The sequence below is a fragment of the Impatiens glandulifera genome, chromosome 9 (genome assembly GCF_907164915.1).
Source record: "Impatiens glandulifera chromosome 9, dImpGla2.1, whole genome shotgun sequence".
Lineage (NCBI taxonomy): Eukaryota > Viridiplantae > Streptophyta > Magnoliopsida > Ericales > Balsaminaceae > Impatiens > Impatiens glandulifera.
Window position 1 is genome coordinate 30,135,974 of NC_061870.1, and position 16,311 is coordinate 30,152,284.

General features: G+C 36.0%; 5 protein-coding genes across 6 annotated transcripts; 4 read left to right on the forward strand and 1 right to left on the reverse strand.

The window, feature by feature from the left end:
* The first annotated feature begins 161 nt into the window (after nucleotides 1-161).
* On the forward strand, nucleotides 162-6,205 carry LOC124913958 (AUGMIN subunit 5-like). The gene is made up of 10 exons (XM_047454408.1): nucleotides 162-1,025; nucleotides 1,710-2,252; nucleotides 2,604-2,745; nucleotides 3,030-3,206; nucleotides 3,885-4,094; nucleotides 4,193-4,378; nucleotides 4,573-4,732; nucleotides 5,361-5,556; nucleotides 5,672-5,804; nucleotides 5,891-6,205. The coding sequence occupies exons 1-10, from the start codon at nucleotides 502-504 to the stop codon at nucleotides 6,017-6,019; spliced, it is 2,400 nt and encodes a 799-aa protein (XP_047310364.1). The 5' UTR covers nucleotides 162-501; the 3' UTR covers nucleotides 6,020-6,205.
* Nucleotides 6,206-6,296: 91 nt separating this feature from the next.
* On the reverse strand, nucleotides 6,297-8,064 carry LOC124914359 (F-box/kelch-repeat protein At5g15710-like). Its single transcript, XM_047454886.1, has one exon. The coding sequence runs from the start codon at nucleotides 7,721-7,723 to the stop codon at nucleotides 6,410-6,412; it is 1,314 nt and encodes a 437-aa protein (XP_047310842.1). The 5' UTR covers nucleotides 7,724-8,064; the 3' UTR covers nucleotides 6,297-6,409.
* Nucleotides 8,065-9,116: 1,052 nt separating this feature from the next.
* On the forward strand, nucleotides 9,117-10,943 carry LOC124913682. Its single transcript, XM_047454095.1, has 6 exons — nucleotides 9,117-9,530; nucleotides 9,623-9,748; nucleotides 10,047-10,144; nucleotides 10,266-10,476; nucleotides 10,608-10,700; nucleotides 10,737-10,943. Exons 1-5 carry the CDS (start codon nucleotides 9,164-9,166, stop codon nucleotides 10,691-10,693), a joined length of 888 nt encoding a protein of 295 aa, XP_047310051.1. The 5' UTR covers nucleotides 9,117-9,163; the 3' UTR covers nucleotides 10,694-10,700; nucleotides 10,737-10,943.
* A 137-nt stretch (nucleotides 10,944-11,080) lies between these two features.
* LOC124913680 lies at nucleotides 11,081-12,369 on the forward strand. Its single transcript, XM_047454091.1, has 2 exons — nucleotides 11,081-11,400; nucleotides 11,475-12,369. Exons 1-2 carry the CDS (start codon nucleotides 11,084-11,086, stop codon nucleotides 12,346-12,348), a joined length of 1,191 nt encoding a protein of 396 aa, XP_047310047.1. The 5' UTR covers nucleotides 11,081-11,083; the 3' UTR covers nucleotides 12,349-12,369.
* A 196-nt stretch (nucleotides 12,370-12,565) lies between these two features.
* LOC124913681 (protein S-acyltransferase 8-like) lies at nucleotides 12,566-14,984 on the forward strand. 2 transcript variants are annotated; one of them, XM_047454094.1, is made up of 6 exons: nucleotides 12,567-12,919; nucleotides 13,424-13,609; nucleotides 13,692-13,997; nucleotides 14,086-14,316; nucleotides 14,401-14,649; nucleotides 14,722-14,984. In XM_047454094.1, exons 1-6 carry the CDS (start codon nucleotides 12,881-12,883, stop codon nucleotides 14,773-14,775), a joined length of 1,065 nt encoding a protein of 354 aa, XP_047310050.1. In that variant the 5' UTR covers nucleotides 12,567-12,880; the 3' UTR covers nucleotides 14,776-14,984. The 2 variants fall into 2 exon arrangements, with proteins under 2 accessions (XP_047310048.1, XP_047310050.1); XM_047454092.1 differs by having other exon boundaries at nucleotides 12,566-12,919; nucleotides 14,401-14,984.
* Nucleotides 14,985-16,311: the final 1,327 nt, after the last annotated feature.

A 16,311-nucleotide genomic window follows, 5' to 3' on the forward strand; every position in this document is an offset into this window, starting at 1 on the left:
TAGTTTACATAAAATATGTAATAATATTAATAAATAAATGATCCGATATCCAATATTCTTCTCTCTACTTAAAATAAAAAGACAATTTTTTAAAAAATTTTATTAATAAAAATTCTTATTTAGGTAACCGGTTCGACGTTACCGTCGTCGTCTATAGAATTAGACACAGAGAGATATACTTCACCGGCCCCGTCCACGGAGGTCGAACCAGAGCACACATAAAGCGTAATCCACAGAGGTCTTTCTTCTTCGGCGATCACTTTCTGGACTCTGGATCAACGTTAAGTAGTACCACATTCACGTACTCGTTTTCCTCCTTTGCTCTCTCTAGGTTTGGATCCTGCATTTACTCCTTAATTCAGATCCAGTTCCTCTCTCACTGTGTTAAAACGTTTGAATTTACTTGCTCACATTTGAATTTTGTCACTGAGTGATCTCCATGAGTTAGTAAGTTCTGCAGAAGGTTCTTCTTAGGTTTTTTGTCCCGAACCCTAAGGTTCGATGCAGAGCTCAGCTAGTTCGACGGCTCAACCTGAAGCCGTACTGGAATGGCTTCAGAAAGAGATGGGATACAGACCTCTCGGTCCGTACATTGCTTCCAACAAGGTGGCAACTCCGTCTGCCGACTCGATGCGCAAGATTTATCGAGGCAATATGATTCCAGTGTGGAATTTTTTGTTGAAGAGAGTGAAGTCGGAGAAGACTGTGGAGAATATCCGTAGAAATATACTAGTTCACGGTGGGGATGATACTTATAGTGTTGTACTCCCGGATACAATTAAAGCCGGTGAGGTGGGAAGGAGGAAGAAAGGGAAAGTTGGGTTGGTTGGGGAAACTTCAATCTCGAGTTCAGCAGAGAATGCTAGGGAAATTGCTCTGCAGGAAAGAGATTTGGCTGAGAAGGAGGTTGAGAGGCTGAGGCATATTGTTAGGCGCCAAAGAAGAGAGTTGAAAGCACGTATGTTGGAGGTTTCACGAGAGGAGGCGGAACGAAAACGAATGCTTGATGAGAGGTCAAATTACAGGTTTGATCTCTGAAACCAATGTATTCTTAAAAGATATTTTGATCATTCATTCATGTAATTAGCTATTGATAATTACAACTTCAAATATTCATCTGAAAACCAGGTTGCTGGGTAGAGGCATTGTTTTTAGACGTTGGGAAAAGGAAGCTATAGTACTTCATTGCAACTGATGCTATTTTTAGACCTTGATGCTTATTAAGAACTTTGATCAGTTGATGTCAATCCAGTAGAATTGTCTTTAATTGTATCCATGTTTCAATTTTCTGCAACTTTAGAAATTAGATCCTCAAGCAGCTACCATTCTCTTGGTTAAACCAATTAGTTGAGCCTATTTGGAAACTAGAAATTTTCCCAATTTAGATTTCTTGCAACTTATTTTTTGAAACATATTGCTTTTAGCTGGATTATTTTGATTTACGAAGTTATAAATTTTATACTCATTCGATACAAAAAGATACAAAAACTGCAGATGGATTCTTAGCTGGATCTCAAGCTAGATTTTTTTTTCCTGAATCACGAGCTGAATTTAGACCGTATGACAAATGGAATTTGGTTGGGATGAGCAAATCATTTGTTTAATACGCTAGTAACATACTGACATAAAACACATGCTATTTGTGGAAGACTGAATTACATGTCAGTTTGTGTGAGTTTAAAATAGCTAATATGATGCTGAACCTGCAGGCACAAGCAGGTAATGTTGGAGACTTATGAACAACAATGTGATGAAGCAATAAAAATATTTGCAGAGTATCATAAACGTCTTCGTTTCTATGTTGGTCAAGCAAGGGATGCGCAGAGATCAAATAATGATCCCTTGAATGAGATGAATAGTGGCTTCAGTACTAATAGTGAGAAAGAAGCAGTTTATTCAACTGTTAAAGGCAATAAACAAACAGATGATATCATTCTTATAGAAACAGCTAGAGAAAGAAACATCAGAAGGGTGTGTGAATCTCTTGCAATGCAGATGATTGAAAAGATCCGCAGTTCTTTTCCCGCTTATGAAGGCAGTGGTATCCACTTAAACCCCCAAGTAGAAGCTGCCAAGTTAGGTATTGATTTTGATGGGGACATACCTGATGAAGTTAGACATGTGATTGTAAATTGCCTGAAGAGCCCTCCAATGTTGCTTCAGGGTATAACAGAATACACTCAGAGGTTGAAAGCTTCTATTACAAGAGAAATTGAGAAAATTGATATTAGATCTGATGCTGAAACATTAAGGTATATCCACACTTTGGTCTTTTCATAATGTTATATTCTGAATCAGGTTTTAAGCTGCATTTGCTTCTATATTTCTCAATTACAGCTTCAAAATTCCTTCAAAGTAGACTCAATATGATTAGATATTTTTTTCCCTTTTTTTTATATATTTTAATAAGAAATCCTATATTTCAATTTTTCTTTGCAATTAGTGCTAGTTTAAACCATTAACTGACATCTCAGTATTATTATTTGGTGAATTTCATGACATTTAATAAGTCTGCAACTTAACTTTTGTTATTATTCCCAGTTTTTCCTTGCAATTAGTGGTATCATATTTCTTAGAAGAAATATTCTCATTTTGGCAATCAGGTATAAATATGAGAACAACACAGTGATGGATGTTTCTTCTCCTGATCCAAGCTCACCATTACAATATCAGTTATATGGTAATGGAAAGATTGCTGCTGATGCGCCATCAAGTGGTAGTCAAAATCAATTTCTTGAGAGACAGGTTTTTATTTTCTTTCTTTCCCTATGAGCTGCATTAGTAGGTACCAAGTCTTGCCAAGCATCTTTTCCTTCTTCATTAATCACCATGTTGTTATGCCTGCATCTTCCCAAGTTATTTTTTCCGCTTTTTAGTTTTTTAGACAGTGAAAGATTGTTTGGATATGAAAGTAATTAACCATCTGTCTACTTTAATGCATGTGCATCTATTGGTGTATACAGCTGCTACCTCATCTTATTATCTTTATATAATTATAGAATAAGAATGCATTTTCCTTTCTCACACAGAAAGCCCATGTTCAACAATTTCTGGCTACGGAAGATGCCCTTAATAAAGCTGCCGAAGCTAGAAATATGTGTCAAAAGCTTATTAAACGGTTGCATGGGAGTGGTGATATGGTATCATCACAGGCACAGGTTGTTGGTAGCACCTCACATAATGTGGGCAGTCTCAGACAACTGGAGGTAACTTTCGTTAGAAATTGATGAGTAGATCTGCTTAGTTTTGCTGATGTTTCCCATAAACTGTTTGTCTTAATATTCCTTTGTCATGAACTGTCAAACAAGAGAAAAACCTTGTTCTGGAATATTGTTCTTTTGTTTTGCAGTGTAGGGATCTTGTCCATTTGGTCATTCTTGTAGTCTGTGTGGATAGATCAGTATGTGAATATGAATGTTGTTTCTTTCCAGTGATATTCATTAAATACTTAAATGTTTATTCTTGGACCATGCAACTGTACTCCATTCATTAGTAACATCCGTTATTATACTTTTATATATGAGATTAATGGTCCTATATTTTCTGCCGTGCTTTGAGTAAACATATTCATTCGATCAACACTTTCCCATCAAATTGGCAGTTATTTATATAGATTTACTAATTACTATCTGAACTTGCTTTTTCAATCATAAATAAGGCATCTTGGTCATGCAAAATTTACCACTTATTTACCTTCAACTACATGTGGATTAGGTATAAAGCAAAGTGGTATATAGGAAGTTTGGTATACATGTAATAATCAAGAGTACTTGTTTCTTCTTTTCTTTTTCGGTTCTTATTATTTCCATGTTGTTGAATATGGAGTTTATGTTTAACATCAAATTGTTAGGGCTTCTTCTAACTTTTTCGACCTTTCTATGCAGTTCGATGTCTGGGTCAAAGAGAGAGAAGCTGCTGGACTGAGGGCTAGCCTGAATACACTGATGTCCGAAGTACAGCGCTTAGATAAATCATGTGCAGAGAGGAAAGAAGCTGAAGATTCTTTGAGGAAAAAGTGGAAAAAAATTGAAGAGTTTGATTCCCGTAGATCAGAACTTGAGTTCATATATAAGGCTTTGCTTAGGGCTAATACGGTAATGTGAATCTGTGTGCATCTTAAATATATATATATATATATATATATATGTACAGTATATTGTTTTAGTATTTACCGACTGTTTTCATCATGCAGGATGCTGCAGCATTCTGGAGCCAGCAGCCTCTTGCCGCGAGAGAGTATGCATCAACCACTATTATCCCTGCATGTACTTTTGTCTTGGAGTTATCAAATAGATCAAAAGATTATATTGAAAAAGAAGTATCAGCCTTTTACCGTAGTCCTGATAACTGCCAATATATGCTTCCATCAACCCCACAGGTTTGTAAGATCTATGTACAAGTAACTGCATTTTTCTGTTAAAGTGTATAATGTAATTTGTCTATAAAGAACTTTATGAAAAAACGGTTAATCATTAATCTCCATTTATCTTCTACCAACTGAATTTGTTGATGATCTCAAATTTACTTTACCCTTTTACTGTATCTAACTTTTTTGGGATGTTGTTCTATCAGGCACTTTTGGATTCCATGGGTATAAGTGGCTCGACAGGGCCTGAGACAGTTGCTGCTGCAGAAAAAAATGCTGTTCTCTTGACGGCAAGAGCTGGTGCTAGAGATCCTTCTGCAATTCCTTCCATATGTCGAATTTCTGCTGCACTGCAGTATCCTGCAGGTTAGACTTGTTCTACTATATAATAATTTGTCTCATTGTTGCTTGCTTGTACAGTAATAAGTTAATGATCTCACCATGTCTGTCAGCCCCATTTGGATTCAACTTGAAGAGATTACTAAATTAGTTGATGTGTGCTAATTGAGTCAAAATCTGCGATTTGTGCCGTTGTCTCTCACAATGGATAATTTATATCTATCAAGCCATGGATATCTAATAGAACTAGCATACAGTTCCTAATATACATCTTGATGTTGCTTTTTTTGTTACCCTTCTTATTTTTCCATCTATTGGCTTTATGCAATAGTTTTTTTCTTTTATTTTTCAAAAGGAAAATATGCTAACAGTAATATCCTGATTGCCATTTTCTGAAGCTTGCTGCAACTGACTTAATTTCTTTTTTTCAAATAACACAAATTTTTGGGAAAAAACCTGTTTGATGAAAAAGTTGATTAAATGACTAAAATATCATTTGTATTTGTTTAATATTTAAAAGGTTATAAAAATAAAGTAAGGCTAATTTGGTATTTTGGTTAATGATTTGAATGTCAAAGTGATTGATGATGGGATAAGTGGTAATCCAAATAACCAATTAAGAAAAAAAGGCCTAAGATTAAACATATCTTGTCAGGTTTAGAAGGTTCTGATGCTGGTTTGGCATCTGTGCTGGAGTCAATGGAATTCTGTCTAAAACTACGTGGTTCTGAAGCATGTGTTTTGGAGGACTTAGCAAAGGCAATAAACATGGTCCATATACGACGGGATATTGTGGAAAGTGGCCATGGTTTATTAAATCATGCTTATCGTGCTCAACAAGAATATGAAAGGTGCAATTGAGTCTGAAATATTTCATCACACTAAAGAGATTACATATTTAAACATAATGATGCAAGATATAGATGACATTACTAACTCAAATTACTCATTTGATAAACTATGCAGAACCACCAGTTTTTGTTTAGATTTGGCGGGTGAACAAGAAAAAAGTATTAGTGAGAAGTGGATACCAGAACTAAGGAGTGCTAGTATGAATGCTCAAAAATGGCTAGAAGATTGCAAATATGTCAGGGGTTTGGTAAGTTGGTTGGAGAATTGTCTTCTTCATAGTTGTATTTGATACTTTTTTATCGAGTTTCACTTCAGAATTATCTTATTGTTCAGATCGAAGAATGGTGGGAACAACCGGCTTCAACAATTGTTGATTGGGTCACTGTCGATGGGCAAAATGTAGGTGCTTGGGCTAACCATGTCAAACAGATGCTTGCTTTTTATGATAAACAACTTCTTTGAGCTATCTCGTTTTTCTTCTTCGAGTGTGCGTGTAATACCAACTTTGTTGTATATTTGTTCAATAGAATTATAGAATTGTTGTTCAATTGAAGGTTGTAGGTATTGTAATGACATGCACTCTTCTATTATTTGTGATAAATTCTGAAGAGAAATTTTTATCATTTTATGAGGGATATTTGTGGTCAATTTTAGAGTTTCCAAACATTTCTTGTTTTAAGCATCGTGTAAATGCATTTTTTTATCAGAAAAAAACTATAAAATAATGTAGATCATGGTATTGAAGTAATAAATCACACAATAATTTTGATCATGTCATCATTCAAGAAAAGAAAAGAAAGAAGGATTACTTATTAGTCCAATGATTATTATGACATTTAAAAGTATTCCTTGCTAATAGATAGAGGCATCAAATCTGGGCTCATAAAAACACACTTGGGTGGCAAACGTCTGAATAGCACAACCAACAATCCAAGACCAAACCTTTCTCTCAACATCATAAAGCAAACCCTTGGCTTGATTCCACGACGTGAAGCAAATCAAATTGTCCTGCCCAAAACATTCAAATCTCTCAGCCGACAATCTCAGAAGATCTCGAAAATACCTTGGCGGCATTCTGCATATTTCAACCCACACAACCTTTGTATGATCCAATTCCCAAATCCGCATGCTCTGAAGCGTGCTGTAAATCCCAATTCTCCCAACAAGAAACAGTCGCTTCTTCTTCCCAGCAACCAGATACCCATCCAATAGCGATCTTGGGAATTTAGCTGGAATATGTTCCCAATATCCAGAATCCAATCTATACATCATTAAACCCAGTGGCGAAAGAGTCTCCAGATATAGCCTGGAATCACAAAATGCCATCTTTGACGAACAGAGATTCATGGCAGGCATTATCTGATGAACTGTCCAACGATCAATTTTTGAGTCATATACTTCTATAGGTAGCGAATTATCACCATAAATATCGCTATTAGCTATAACCTTAAACGATCTGTCCATCCTATCAACAACTAAAATCAACTGTCTTTGCTGGTTAAAATGCATACTCGGTAATATCCTCCAGGCTTGTGTTAATGGGTTGCATACTATAGTTCTGAAAGTTAATCCATCAAACCCAGAGAAGTAAACAAGACCACCTGATGAACCGACTAAACAGAAAGCCCATTGAGGAAGAAACGTGAAAGGAATTCTATACCATTGCTTTAAAGGCAAGCTAAACACTGAGCATTGAAGGGTTTGTCCGTTCTTCCAAAATGTGACAAGACATGGTCCATGAGATGGCACTTGAGAATGGAACTTGAGAAAACTCATGTCTTGTAAAATCGAATTCCATCTTTTACAGACTGAACGTAATCGAAAAATCATAAAAGGAGGAACCCTTGCCAATATTTCATTCAACAAATCTTCTGGTAGCATAGCCCAGATATTGTCTTCCATTTGAATGTCGGGATGAGTGGTCTTACTAAATGTAGTAACCACAGTCTCCTCCTCCAAACCCCGTGGCTTGGTTTTCACCACCTTCTGCCTTGACGGACTTGTATTTCTAGATCCTGATCTTCCTAAGGGACTCGTATTCCTCGAACCACTTGCTGCAAAATGAGTCACTTGCCTCTGATTACTATCATCTTCACTTGAAGTCCCGATTTGTACCAGTTGGGATATGAGTTCACTTGCAGATACAGATACAGATGCTTCCCCCATGTGATCCAATTAATCAGATTGACCAAAATAACAGCCGCTATTCGAGGAATATCAAGGTCAATGCATGTCCAAATTGAACAAAGCAACACGTATACTTCAAAGATCAAATCTTGGAAGCTAACTAGGTAGTTCTTCACAATAGAATAATCTCAAATTCAAAATTCAACTTACCCCGGTGAATAAACTTTTAACTTACCCTGGTGAATACTTTGCATCCCAGATCAGTTTGAAAGGACAGATGTCAGTACAGTTTATTGAAATCGATAAATCAAAGTTCTTTCTTCCACCGCCATTAGAAATCAGCAACAAGTAAGAACCCTAAAATTCAGCTTCTCTCTCTCTCCTTCGAGTCGGATTAATTTTTTTGGTGTTGGAAAAAAAGTTCTATTAAAAAATAATAATTATAATATATTAAGGTTCATTGAATTGGCAACCAATTAAACGCTGCCACGTCCAAAACAAGACATGTTAGAGTTAGGTGTCTTCTAATTCAAAAATCAAAATGGGAGCGACTACAGACGAACCGGGGTCCACTCTCTCTTAATTCACGGCCCAGATCTATCCTCCCATGATCTGACGTTCTAGGTTAGCTGGAATCCAATAATTTTTTTGTATCAAAAGTTCAAAAACTATTATTTTAAAAATATTTTATGTCTTTTTATTAATTATTAAAAAAATAAAAAATAAATATTGGGTATACACAAATGTATAATGGATCCAGTTCGGGTTACCCGAACAAAAATGGAGCCTAGGTATTCATTCATTCAATATTCAGTTTTCATATTACAGTTCCGAGTTGAGCAAAGTTCTTTACTCTTCCTCTCTTCTGCTCGACGGCGACTGAGACGATTCCTTCAATTCCAGATCGTTTCTTCTTCCTCGGCAGGTTAGTAATGTTATAATTCAATGTAACTTAGTTCGAAAATCAACTACTACGTGTTGGAGAAACTTTTTAAGGAACCGGTACAAGGTTATTCCATTGTTTTTTCAATATATCCTGAGAAAAAACGAATCGTTCTTGTTTCTACGTGTTCTATAGAGGATAAAGAATCTATTTGGTCAGTACATGTATGAAGTATAGTTTCTAGAAGTGTATCTGTTTTGTGTTTAGTGATCCTTTTATATCTTGATTCTTCAATGTAGATTTGTATGTAACGAGCTCATGTTTTCTCCCTTGATCATATGTTTAGTAATATTATGTTGTTTCAGGTAATATTTATAAACAATGAAGTTACAAGCTAAAGGAAACAAGCCTTTGGAGCATAGAAGAAGAGAAAGTGAAAAGAGAATCAAAATTAAAGCCAAGAAGGATGATGATGAGAGTAACAAAGGTGTGTAACATCATGTATATATATGATCATTCTGTTGCTAACTTAGCTTGTCATAAGCTAATTCAGTGAATTTCTTAATTCAGATTCCAGTTCACGTGAAGCAAATGCAATGAAGAAACAGAACAGGCAATTGAAGAAGAAGAAAGAAGTTAGCAGAACAAACAAATCTGCAGATGGAATGCATGGTGAAACCATCAACGATGAATTTATTGTAGAAAACAAAACCAGTAAATCCACTGAAAAGAAAAGAAAAGACAGGAAATTGAAGAATAAGAAGAAAGGAGATAGCAGAACAAACGAATCTGCAGGCGGGACAGATGGTGAAACCATCGTTGATGAAATTATTGGGGAGATTGAAATGGATGTAGAAAACAAAACAAGTAAATCCAATGAAAAGAAACGAAAGGGCAAGAAGTTAAAAGGAGACCGAGTAACTAAAAGATCCAGAGAAGATGGTTCTGATGGTGATGAGAATGGTAAACTAAATTATGGCAGTAATTGAAATTTTAGTGTTTCTGGAGATAAATTTTTGATGAAGTCTTGGATTATTTTTCTTTTCTTTGTGTAGGGAAAACAAAGAAACCACATAACAAGTGCCTCCCACCAAGGGAAGATGAAGATAAAAAAGTAGTTGAGGAGGAGGATGTCTATCAAATATCTTCAGGCGATGAGGACAACTCTAAAGGAATGAAAAGTATGATCGAGTTCTTGCTTCTCTTTTTGTATATATGTGGTAGTTCGCTTTGATCTATAAGGTTATGTCAAATTTAGTTACAGTAGAATTATAAAGAATTCTGTCTCCACTTGCTATATCCAACTCTTCTAAAAACATGCTATTATCTGGATATTACACAAGTTCCAATTCCCTTATAGTTATAGACAAACTATTGATTTAGGAAATTCTTGAGTTTTTGTCAACAACAAAAGTCTGCTTATAGACAAGTATTGTTCTGTCTTGAAACCTGAGGTTGACAAATTTTCGTTGACTGTAGAATGGATTTCTGAATATCACCAAAGTAGACCAGGGTTGGAAGAATTGCAACAAAAGATTGATGATTTCATTACCATTCATGAGGAGCAAGAGGAGAAGGTTAGGTTCTTTTCATCTGTTAGAACTAGTCAATGAGGAATAAGATTTGACAGAGGCTAACATATCAATAAGAAGATCTTTTCATTCAGAAACCACAATTTTTGTGATGTTCTTCTTGCAGGCAAAAATAGAGAGGGAAGCCCAAGCTGAAGAAGGTGGATGGACAGTTGTTGTACATCATAAGGGTCGGAAAAAAACTACAGAGTCTGATACTGGTGTCACCGTTGGTTCTGTGGCTGAGGCGGTTGTCATTGATAACATGACCAAGAAGAAAAAGAAGGAAGTAGAGCTGGATTTCTACCGCTTCCAGAGAAGGGAAGCCAACAGAAATGGTATGATTCATTTACACATTTTCATCCAATTCCATTTCTTATCATATCAAGCTTTTACTTATCTTGTAAATAGCATCCAATTTACTTTTTGAAATGACTATTTATTTACTCAACTGGTTTTTCTACTGCAGAGATTTTGTCACTTCAAAGCAAATTCGAGCAAGACAAGAAGCAGATACAACAGCGGAGGGCAGAAAGGAAGTTCCGTCCCTACTGATTACGTTGGTTGGTTCTTTTGTTTAATGGTTCACAATCTTGAGAAGAAGCAGCAATGGACACAGAAAAAGCCTCCGGACCAAATTGAGGCTAATCATGCTTCGAGATGTATCTTGTGTTTTGTTCTAAATATTACATTTTTGCTACCTTAATCTCTTTCGGCTATTATTGATACAACTTTTGAGAATTTTATTTGAATTCAAACACTTCCAATACATCAGTCTTTTTCTTTACTAAAGTTATTATCTTTCTTTTACTTTTACAAAGTGGAGGATGAGTCAAATTAGTGATATCTTTATCAATCTTTGCTTTAGACCAAACTTCTTTTCCATTTGCTTCACTACTTTAATAAGAAACCCCCACCCACACCATAGATTTTGGTGACAATACCATGTATGTAACAAGCCCTCTCTCCCTGTACCGAAAATCCGCCAAAACCATTGTGGTTCGACCATCTCAGGGACCATATTCGGGTTGCTTAGTCACTACAGATGAAGAAGCAGAAGAACAAGAAAGCCTTTGTTGGGGACTATGCAGAACCGGAAAGATTCAGGAGCTTCCCTTCCCTCAAGACCGGATGCTTAAAGTTGTTCATCCCACAAATCGCGAAGAGAGCTCTGTAAAGACCGTCTGGTTCATACCTGTCCTCGATCAACCTTCATGCCTTAACCGCTACTATGTCATCAAGGCCAGAGGCCGTTACAAAGGGTACTATCTATTCTTAAATTTCAGTGATACTTAGTACTAAAGAACCTTATAGTCTCTTTTAAATGATATCCTAGGTTGGCCTTTACATGTTCGAGGGAGGACGATATTGCGGGATGTTGTTTTAGGAACACGATAACGGACGTGAAGCCAACGTCTTTCGATCACACAGACATATACCAACAGTTGGAGATTCACAAGGACCGTTCAGGCGGGTTCTACGCTATGGCAGTTGCCGGCGACGGTTATCCACCGAAATTCCTAAGGAGAAGAGGCTGGGAACTACACACGACATCCCTTGAATTCCAGATAAGGGAATCGCCGGGGCTGGTTAATATAAGCCAGCTTCAGTCGAACATCGAACCTTCCCTCGATTTTCCCATGTACTACAAGTGCTCGCCGTCGGTGGTGGTGACGAAATGGACTTGCCCGTTTATGTTTGTGAAGGAAGGAAGTCACGAATCGAGGAATACCCAGATGGGGAAATCGGTTGTGTATGAGATGACAATGGAGAGATGGTGGGAGGAGATTTGTTCGAGCGAAAACGAAAGTATAGGGAAGAAGAATGTTGTTGTGGCGGTGGATTGCAACGTGAAGAGGGAGACGGTTCTTGTTTATGGAAGGGAGAGTGAAAGAGATGAAAGAATGGAAGATGGGTTTGTTTGGTTTAAGCATGTGGTGTTGGGGTTTGGTGTTGGGTTGAGTAAGGCTATTGTTGAGAAGATGAGATGGGTAGAAGAGAAAAGAGGGTGGGATGGAAGTGGAAATGAGAAAGAAGTGAGAGTGGAAAAGGTTGTGGTAAAAGAAGAAGAAGATGGCCATGGCCATGGATGGTGTAGGTTTGCTTGTTATGTGCTGGTTGAGAGTTTTGTTTTGAAAAGAATGGATGGAGTCGTCTTGCTAAGTTGGAAATTCAGACATTCCAACATCACCCATTGCAGATGGGAGTAATAATAATAATTTAATATCTTATGTTCACTTAATTTTATTAATTATTAAAATAATCTTGCACAAAAAAAAAGATTGCTTAAATAAAAAGAGCAAACCCTTAATTATAATTATCTTGATGGCGGCGGCAATGAAGAAGAAGAATAAGAAAAGGGTATTTTAGTAATAATGATAAAGGCACAAGAGTGGTCAGTGAGTGAATGAGTGAACCAGTGCAGCAGATTCCCCCATTTTATTCTCATCATCGTCTCACCGAACATTCCCATCTTCACGATCCTCATTCTTTCTTTCTTTCTTTCTTCCCTTTTAAATACTGTTCTTTAGCTAGCTAGCTAGCTAGCTAACTATCGAAAGAGTGAAAGAGTTTAGCTTTCCCGATTCAGAGTTCATCTTACAAAAGAAAAAGGCAAAAAACCCATGATGCTATTGCCATTTTTTGAAACCCAGGACCGCCCTTTTCCTTTTTGCACTCCTTTTTAGACCATGAAACTCAAACCCTATCTTCCCCACCTGTTGTAACAGACAGCTATGCCTCATGGCGAAGCGCGTCTACCAACTCTGGAAGGGAAGCAACGTAAGATTCTCATCTAATTCCGCGCCCAATCTCATGGTTTTTAATGCTTACATATCCATGTCTAGTTGTATTGAACATATCTGTCTGCCAAATTGCTCGTTTTTCTTAATTGGGTATTTTTTTACTTTTGGAGTGGAAACATCACTTGTGGTTGTAGATCTAGTGGTGTTAAGCTCACTTAGTAATATATGTTCTAGCTACTGATGATCCAAGTTCCCAGTCTTTGGGTAATTGGGTTTTCTTCATTTGGAAATTCTCAAGCGTTACTGATCTCGCGTGTGATTGGATACAGCTAGTTAGTTCTCTTTAAGGAAGGAAGGAAGGAAGGTAGATATCATACTAATGGGATGATTTGATTAGTATAGTATGATTTTCCTTTCCTTTCCTTTCTCTTACTTGTGTTCTTGGTAGGAATGAATTACTAGACCCTTGCATTTATTGATTAGTATAGTTTGATTTTGGTATTCTAATTTTGTGGGTTGTTTGGTTTATTCCAATTTGCAGATATTTCTTTTGAATGGGAGGCTGATATTTGGACCAGATGCAAGGTCTCTGATATTTACCTTACTTTTAATACTTGTTCCTGTAGTCATCTTTTGCAGTCTAGTTGCAAAGAATCTCTTCCATAGATTTCCCTCTTACGATGCTGGATATGCAATTCTGTTGGTGACAATCTTCTTCACGATATACGTCAGTACTCTCTCGAATTCTGTCATTTTTCTTTTGTTTTCAAATTTGCTCATCAATTGCTAACTCATAGTTTTGTTATTAGGTGTTGATACTTCTCCTTTTGACCTCAGCTCGTGATCCTGGTATTGTTCCACGCAATCTGCATCCTCCGGAAGAAGAGTTCTGCTATGAATCATCGGCTTCTGTTGATGCTGGTGGCAGACCCACACCAAGCCTTCGTTTGCCCCGTTTTAAAGAAGTTCTTGTTAATGGTGTAATTGTGAAGGTTAAATACTGCGACACATGTATGTTATATCGTCCTCCACGATGTTCTCATTGTTCTGTCTGTGATAATTGTGTCGAAAGATTTGATCATCATTGCCCTTGGGTTGGGCAATGCATTGGAAAGGTTTGATTAAACTATGACAAGATTGAGCAATTTTTTTTTTCTAATCTGAGTTTTTGGCTTACTGTGAATCTATTATTTATCTTTGTAGCGCAACTATCGGTACTTTTTCTTGTTTATTTCGTCTGCGGCGCTTCTATGCATGTTCGTGTTTTCAATGTCAGTTTTGAACATGAAGTTTCTTTTTGATGATCATGGAACCGTTTGGAAGGCCATGAAAGGCTCGCCTGCATCCGTAGTTCTCATCGCCTTCTGCTTTGTTTCTCTATGGTTCGTAGGCGGACTCACTGGATTTCACTTATACCTTGTTTCCACAAATCAGGTCAGTTTCATCTGTATTCTTGTTTTGTTTTGTTTCTGTTCTGTTTTCTTACCTGAATTGTAATTTTTTTTTTTTTCCCAAAAGACCACATATGAGAATTTTAGGTACAGAATAGATAACAGAATTTACGATCGTGGCTGCCTGAAAAATTTATGGGAAGTGTTATGCTCAAAGATTGAGCCTTCGAGGAACAAGTTTCGAGGATTAGTACAAGATGAGGCAACTTCGCTTCCTCGGCCTTCCCCTAACCGTGGGGGGGATATGGGGGAGACAAGTGGAGAAAGGCGGGAAAAGGTAGAGGATGATCTTGAACTTGGAAATGATCTTATGAAGGTATCTCGTCGTCGTGATTTTGAAGATCAGAAGCGTGTTGATTCTGAATTGGGCGTGGACATGGAATTGCAGGTATCCATGGCTGATAGGTACTCGAATGTGGGTGGTAGGAGAAACGTGAGCTAGCGATATTCATGTGAAGGCTCTCAATGGATGCGTTTCCAATTCGGCAAGGAGCAAATCTGTTCTATTTTTTATGACTTTCTGGGATGTAATTGTTATCAAATTTAGCTCTTAATCCTTTGAACTCCTTTTCTTTCTTTCTATTTTTCTCCAGGCATTGTTGGGTCATATAATTGGGTAAACTATCAAATATTTCTTTGTTTGTTCATCAATTCGTAGTTTTTTTTTTATGAAAAATGGTACTTACAAGATTTGATATATACTAGGATTTAATAATTCATTCATTATTTTATTTCATACTAGGATGGTATTATATATATCAATACTAGGATTTTTTTTCTTATGAAAATGTTATTTGGGCCTTGTTCTCTTTGGGTTTTTAAAAAAACCCAACCAAAACCAATTTTCCAATCAATCACTTTTCAACAATCACATCACTCATTTCATTAACCAAAATACTAAAATACCCTCTATTTTAAATTATTATTTTTTAGTTTATTCACATATATCAATACCCTTTAAGTCTTTTTACCTAAAATAATCATCACTTCTTCAAAATCATCACCAATCATTATTTTTTTCTCCTTCTAGGTTTTTTAAAAAACCCCAATCCGAACAAGGCCTTGATGTTTATGTATATGAAATTTCTTATGTTAATCTTTTGAATGACTAGTTGATGTGCCTAGAAGTTTGAAAAATACTAGAAAAGGTGTCTGTCTGTTTGGAATGTTTGGAAGCGTTGTCCAACGGGAATCAAGCCCAATCTGACTTAGACTTGAATTATTCTAAAGGAATAATAATATGCTTACAAGATGGAAATGTAAGAAAATTGACTTTTGTTCTAATGATTTTTGTTTCAGTATATATATAAAAAAAAAGTTATATCTCAGTATAATAAAAGTAATGTATCGAATTATACACAAAATTACATTTTTTTTTTTATATAAAATATTATTTTGAAGAATTAACATTTTTAAAGACTAACTTGACTACCTATTAAATTTTATTAGGTTTATTATAAAAAAAAAATTAAACATTATTTTTGAAGAGAAATTAAATTATTTTCTATCTTGTAAAATAAAATAGTAAAAATTGTATATATTTAATTATATTTTAATATAATTTAAAAAAATAAAGTTTTATAATTAAATTAACATCAAAATCTAGTGAAAAAAGAAATAAATGTAATAAATTTAAATGAGAATAATAAATACCTTAGAGTTAAGCCTAGAGTTGGGTAATGGGTTAGATCAACACGAACCGATACGATCCAACACAATATTAGTACGGAACGACACGAAACGATATTATCTCACTTGGGTCGTGGATTGGACACGACACAAACATGAAACGATACGATCACGACACGATTATAAATTTATACGATCGTAACACGGTCACGAGTCGACACGGACACAACACAAATATAGATACGACACGAGCACAAGTATACTCACAAAACGACATAAACACAATTAGTCACATTATCTAAACAACTAAACTTTTATTAATTAATTTAGTACTTTTATTAATTAATTA

Bases quoted from the DNA above. Each gene is read 5' to 3' on its own strand.
- LOC124913958 (XM_047454408.1), top strand. From the start codon at position 502: ATGCAGAGCTCAGCTAGTTCGACGGCTCAACCTGAAGCCGTACTGGAA. The intron at 1,026-1,709 runs GTTTGATCTCTG...CTGAACCTGCAG, and splicing joins GATGAGAGGTCAAATTACAG to GCACAAGCAGGTAATGTTGG. The intron at 2,253-2,603 runs GTATATCCACAC...TTTGGCAATCAG, and splicing joins TCTGATGCTGAAACATTAAG to GTATAAATATGAGAACAACA.
- LOC124914359 (XM_047454886.1), bottom strand. From the start codon at position 7,723: ATGGGGGAAGCATCTGTATCTGTATCTGCAAGTGAACTCATATCCCAA.
- LOC124913682 (XM_047454095.1), top strand. From the start codon at position 9,164: ATGAAGAAACAGAACAGGCAATTGAAGAAGAAGAAAGAAGTTAGCAGA. The intron at 10,145-10,265 runs GTTAGGTTCTTT...TTCTTCTTGCAG, and splicing joins ATGAGGAGCAAGAGGAGAAG to GCAAAAATAGAGAGGGAAGC. The intron at 10,477-10,607 runs GTATGATTCATT...TTTCTACTGCAG, and splicing joins AAGGGAAGCCAACAGAAATG to AGATTTTGTCACTTCAAAGC.
- LOC124913680 (XM_047454091.1), top strand. From the start codon at position 11,084: ATGTATGTAACAAGCCCTCTCTCCCTGTACCGAAAATCCGCCAAAACC. The intron at 11,401-11,474 runs GTACTATCTATT...ATGATATCCTAG, and splicing joins GCCAGAGGCCGTTACAAAGG to GTTGGCCTTTACATGTTCGA.
- LOC124913681 (XM_047454092.1), top strand. From the start codon at position 12,881: ATGGCGAAGCGCGTCTACCAACTCTGGAAGGGAAGCAAC. The intron at 13,610-13,691 runs GTCAGTACTCTC...TTTTGTTATTAG, and splicing joins CAATCTTCTTCACGATATAC to GTGTTGATACTTCTCCTTTT. The intron at 13,998-14,085 runs GTTTGATTAAAC...TTATCTTTGTAG, and splicing joins TTGGGCAATGCATTGGAAAG to CGCAACTATCGGTACTTTTT.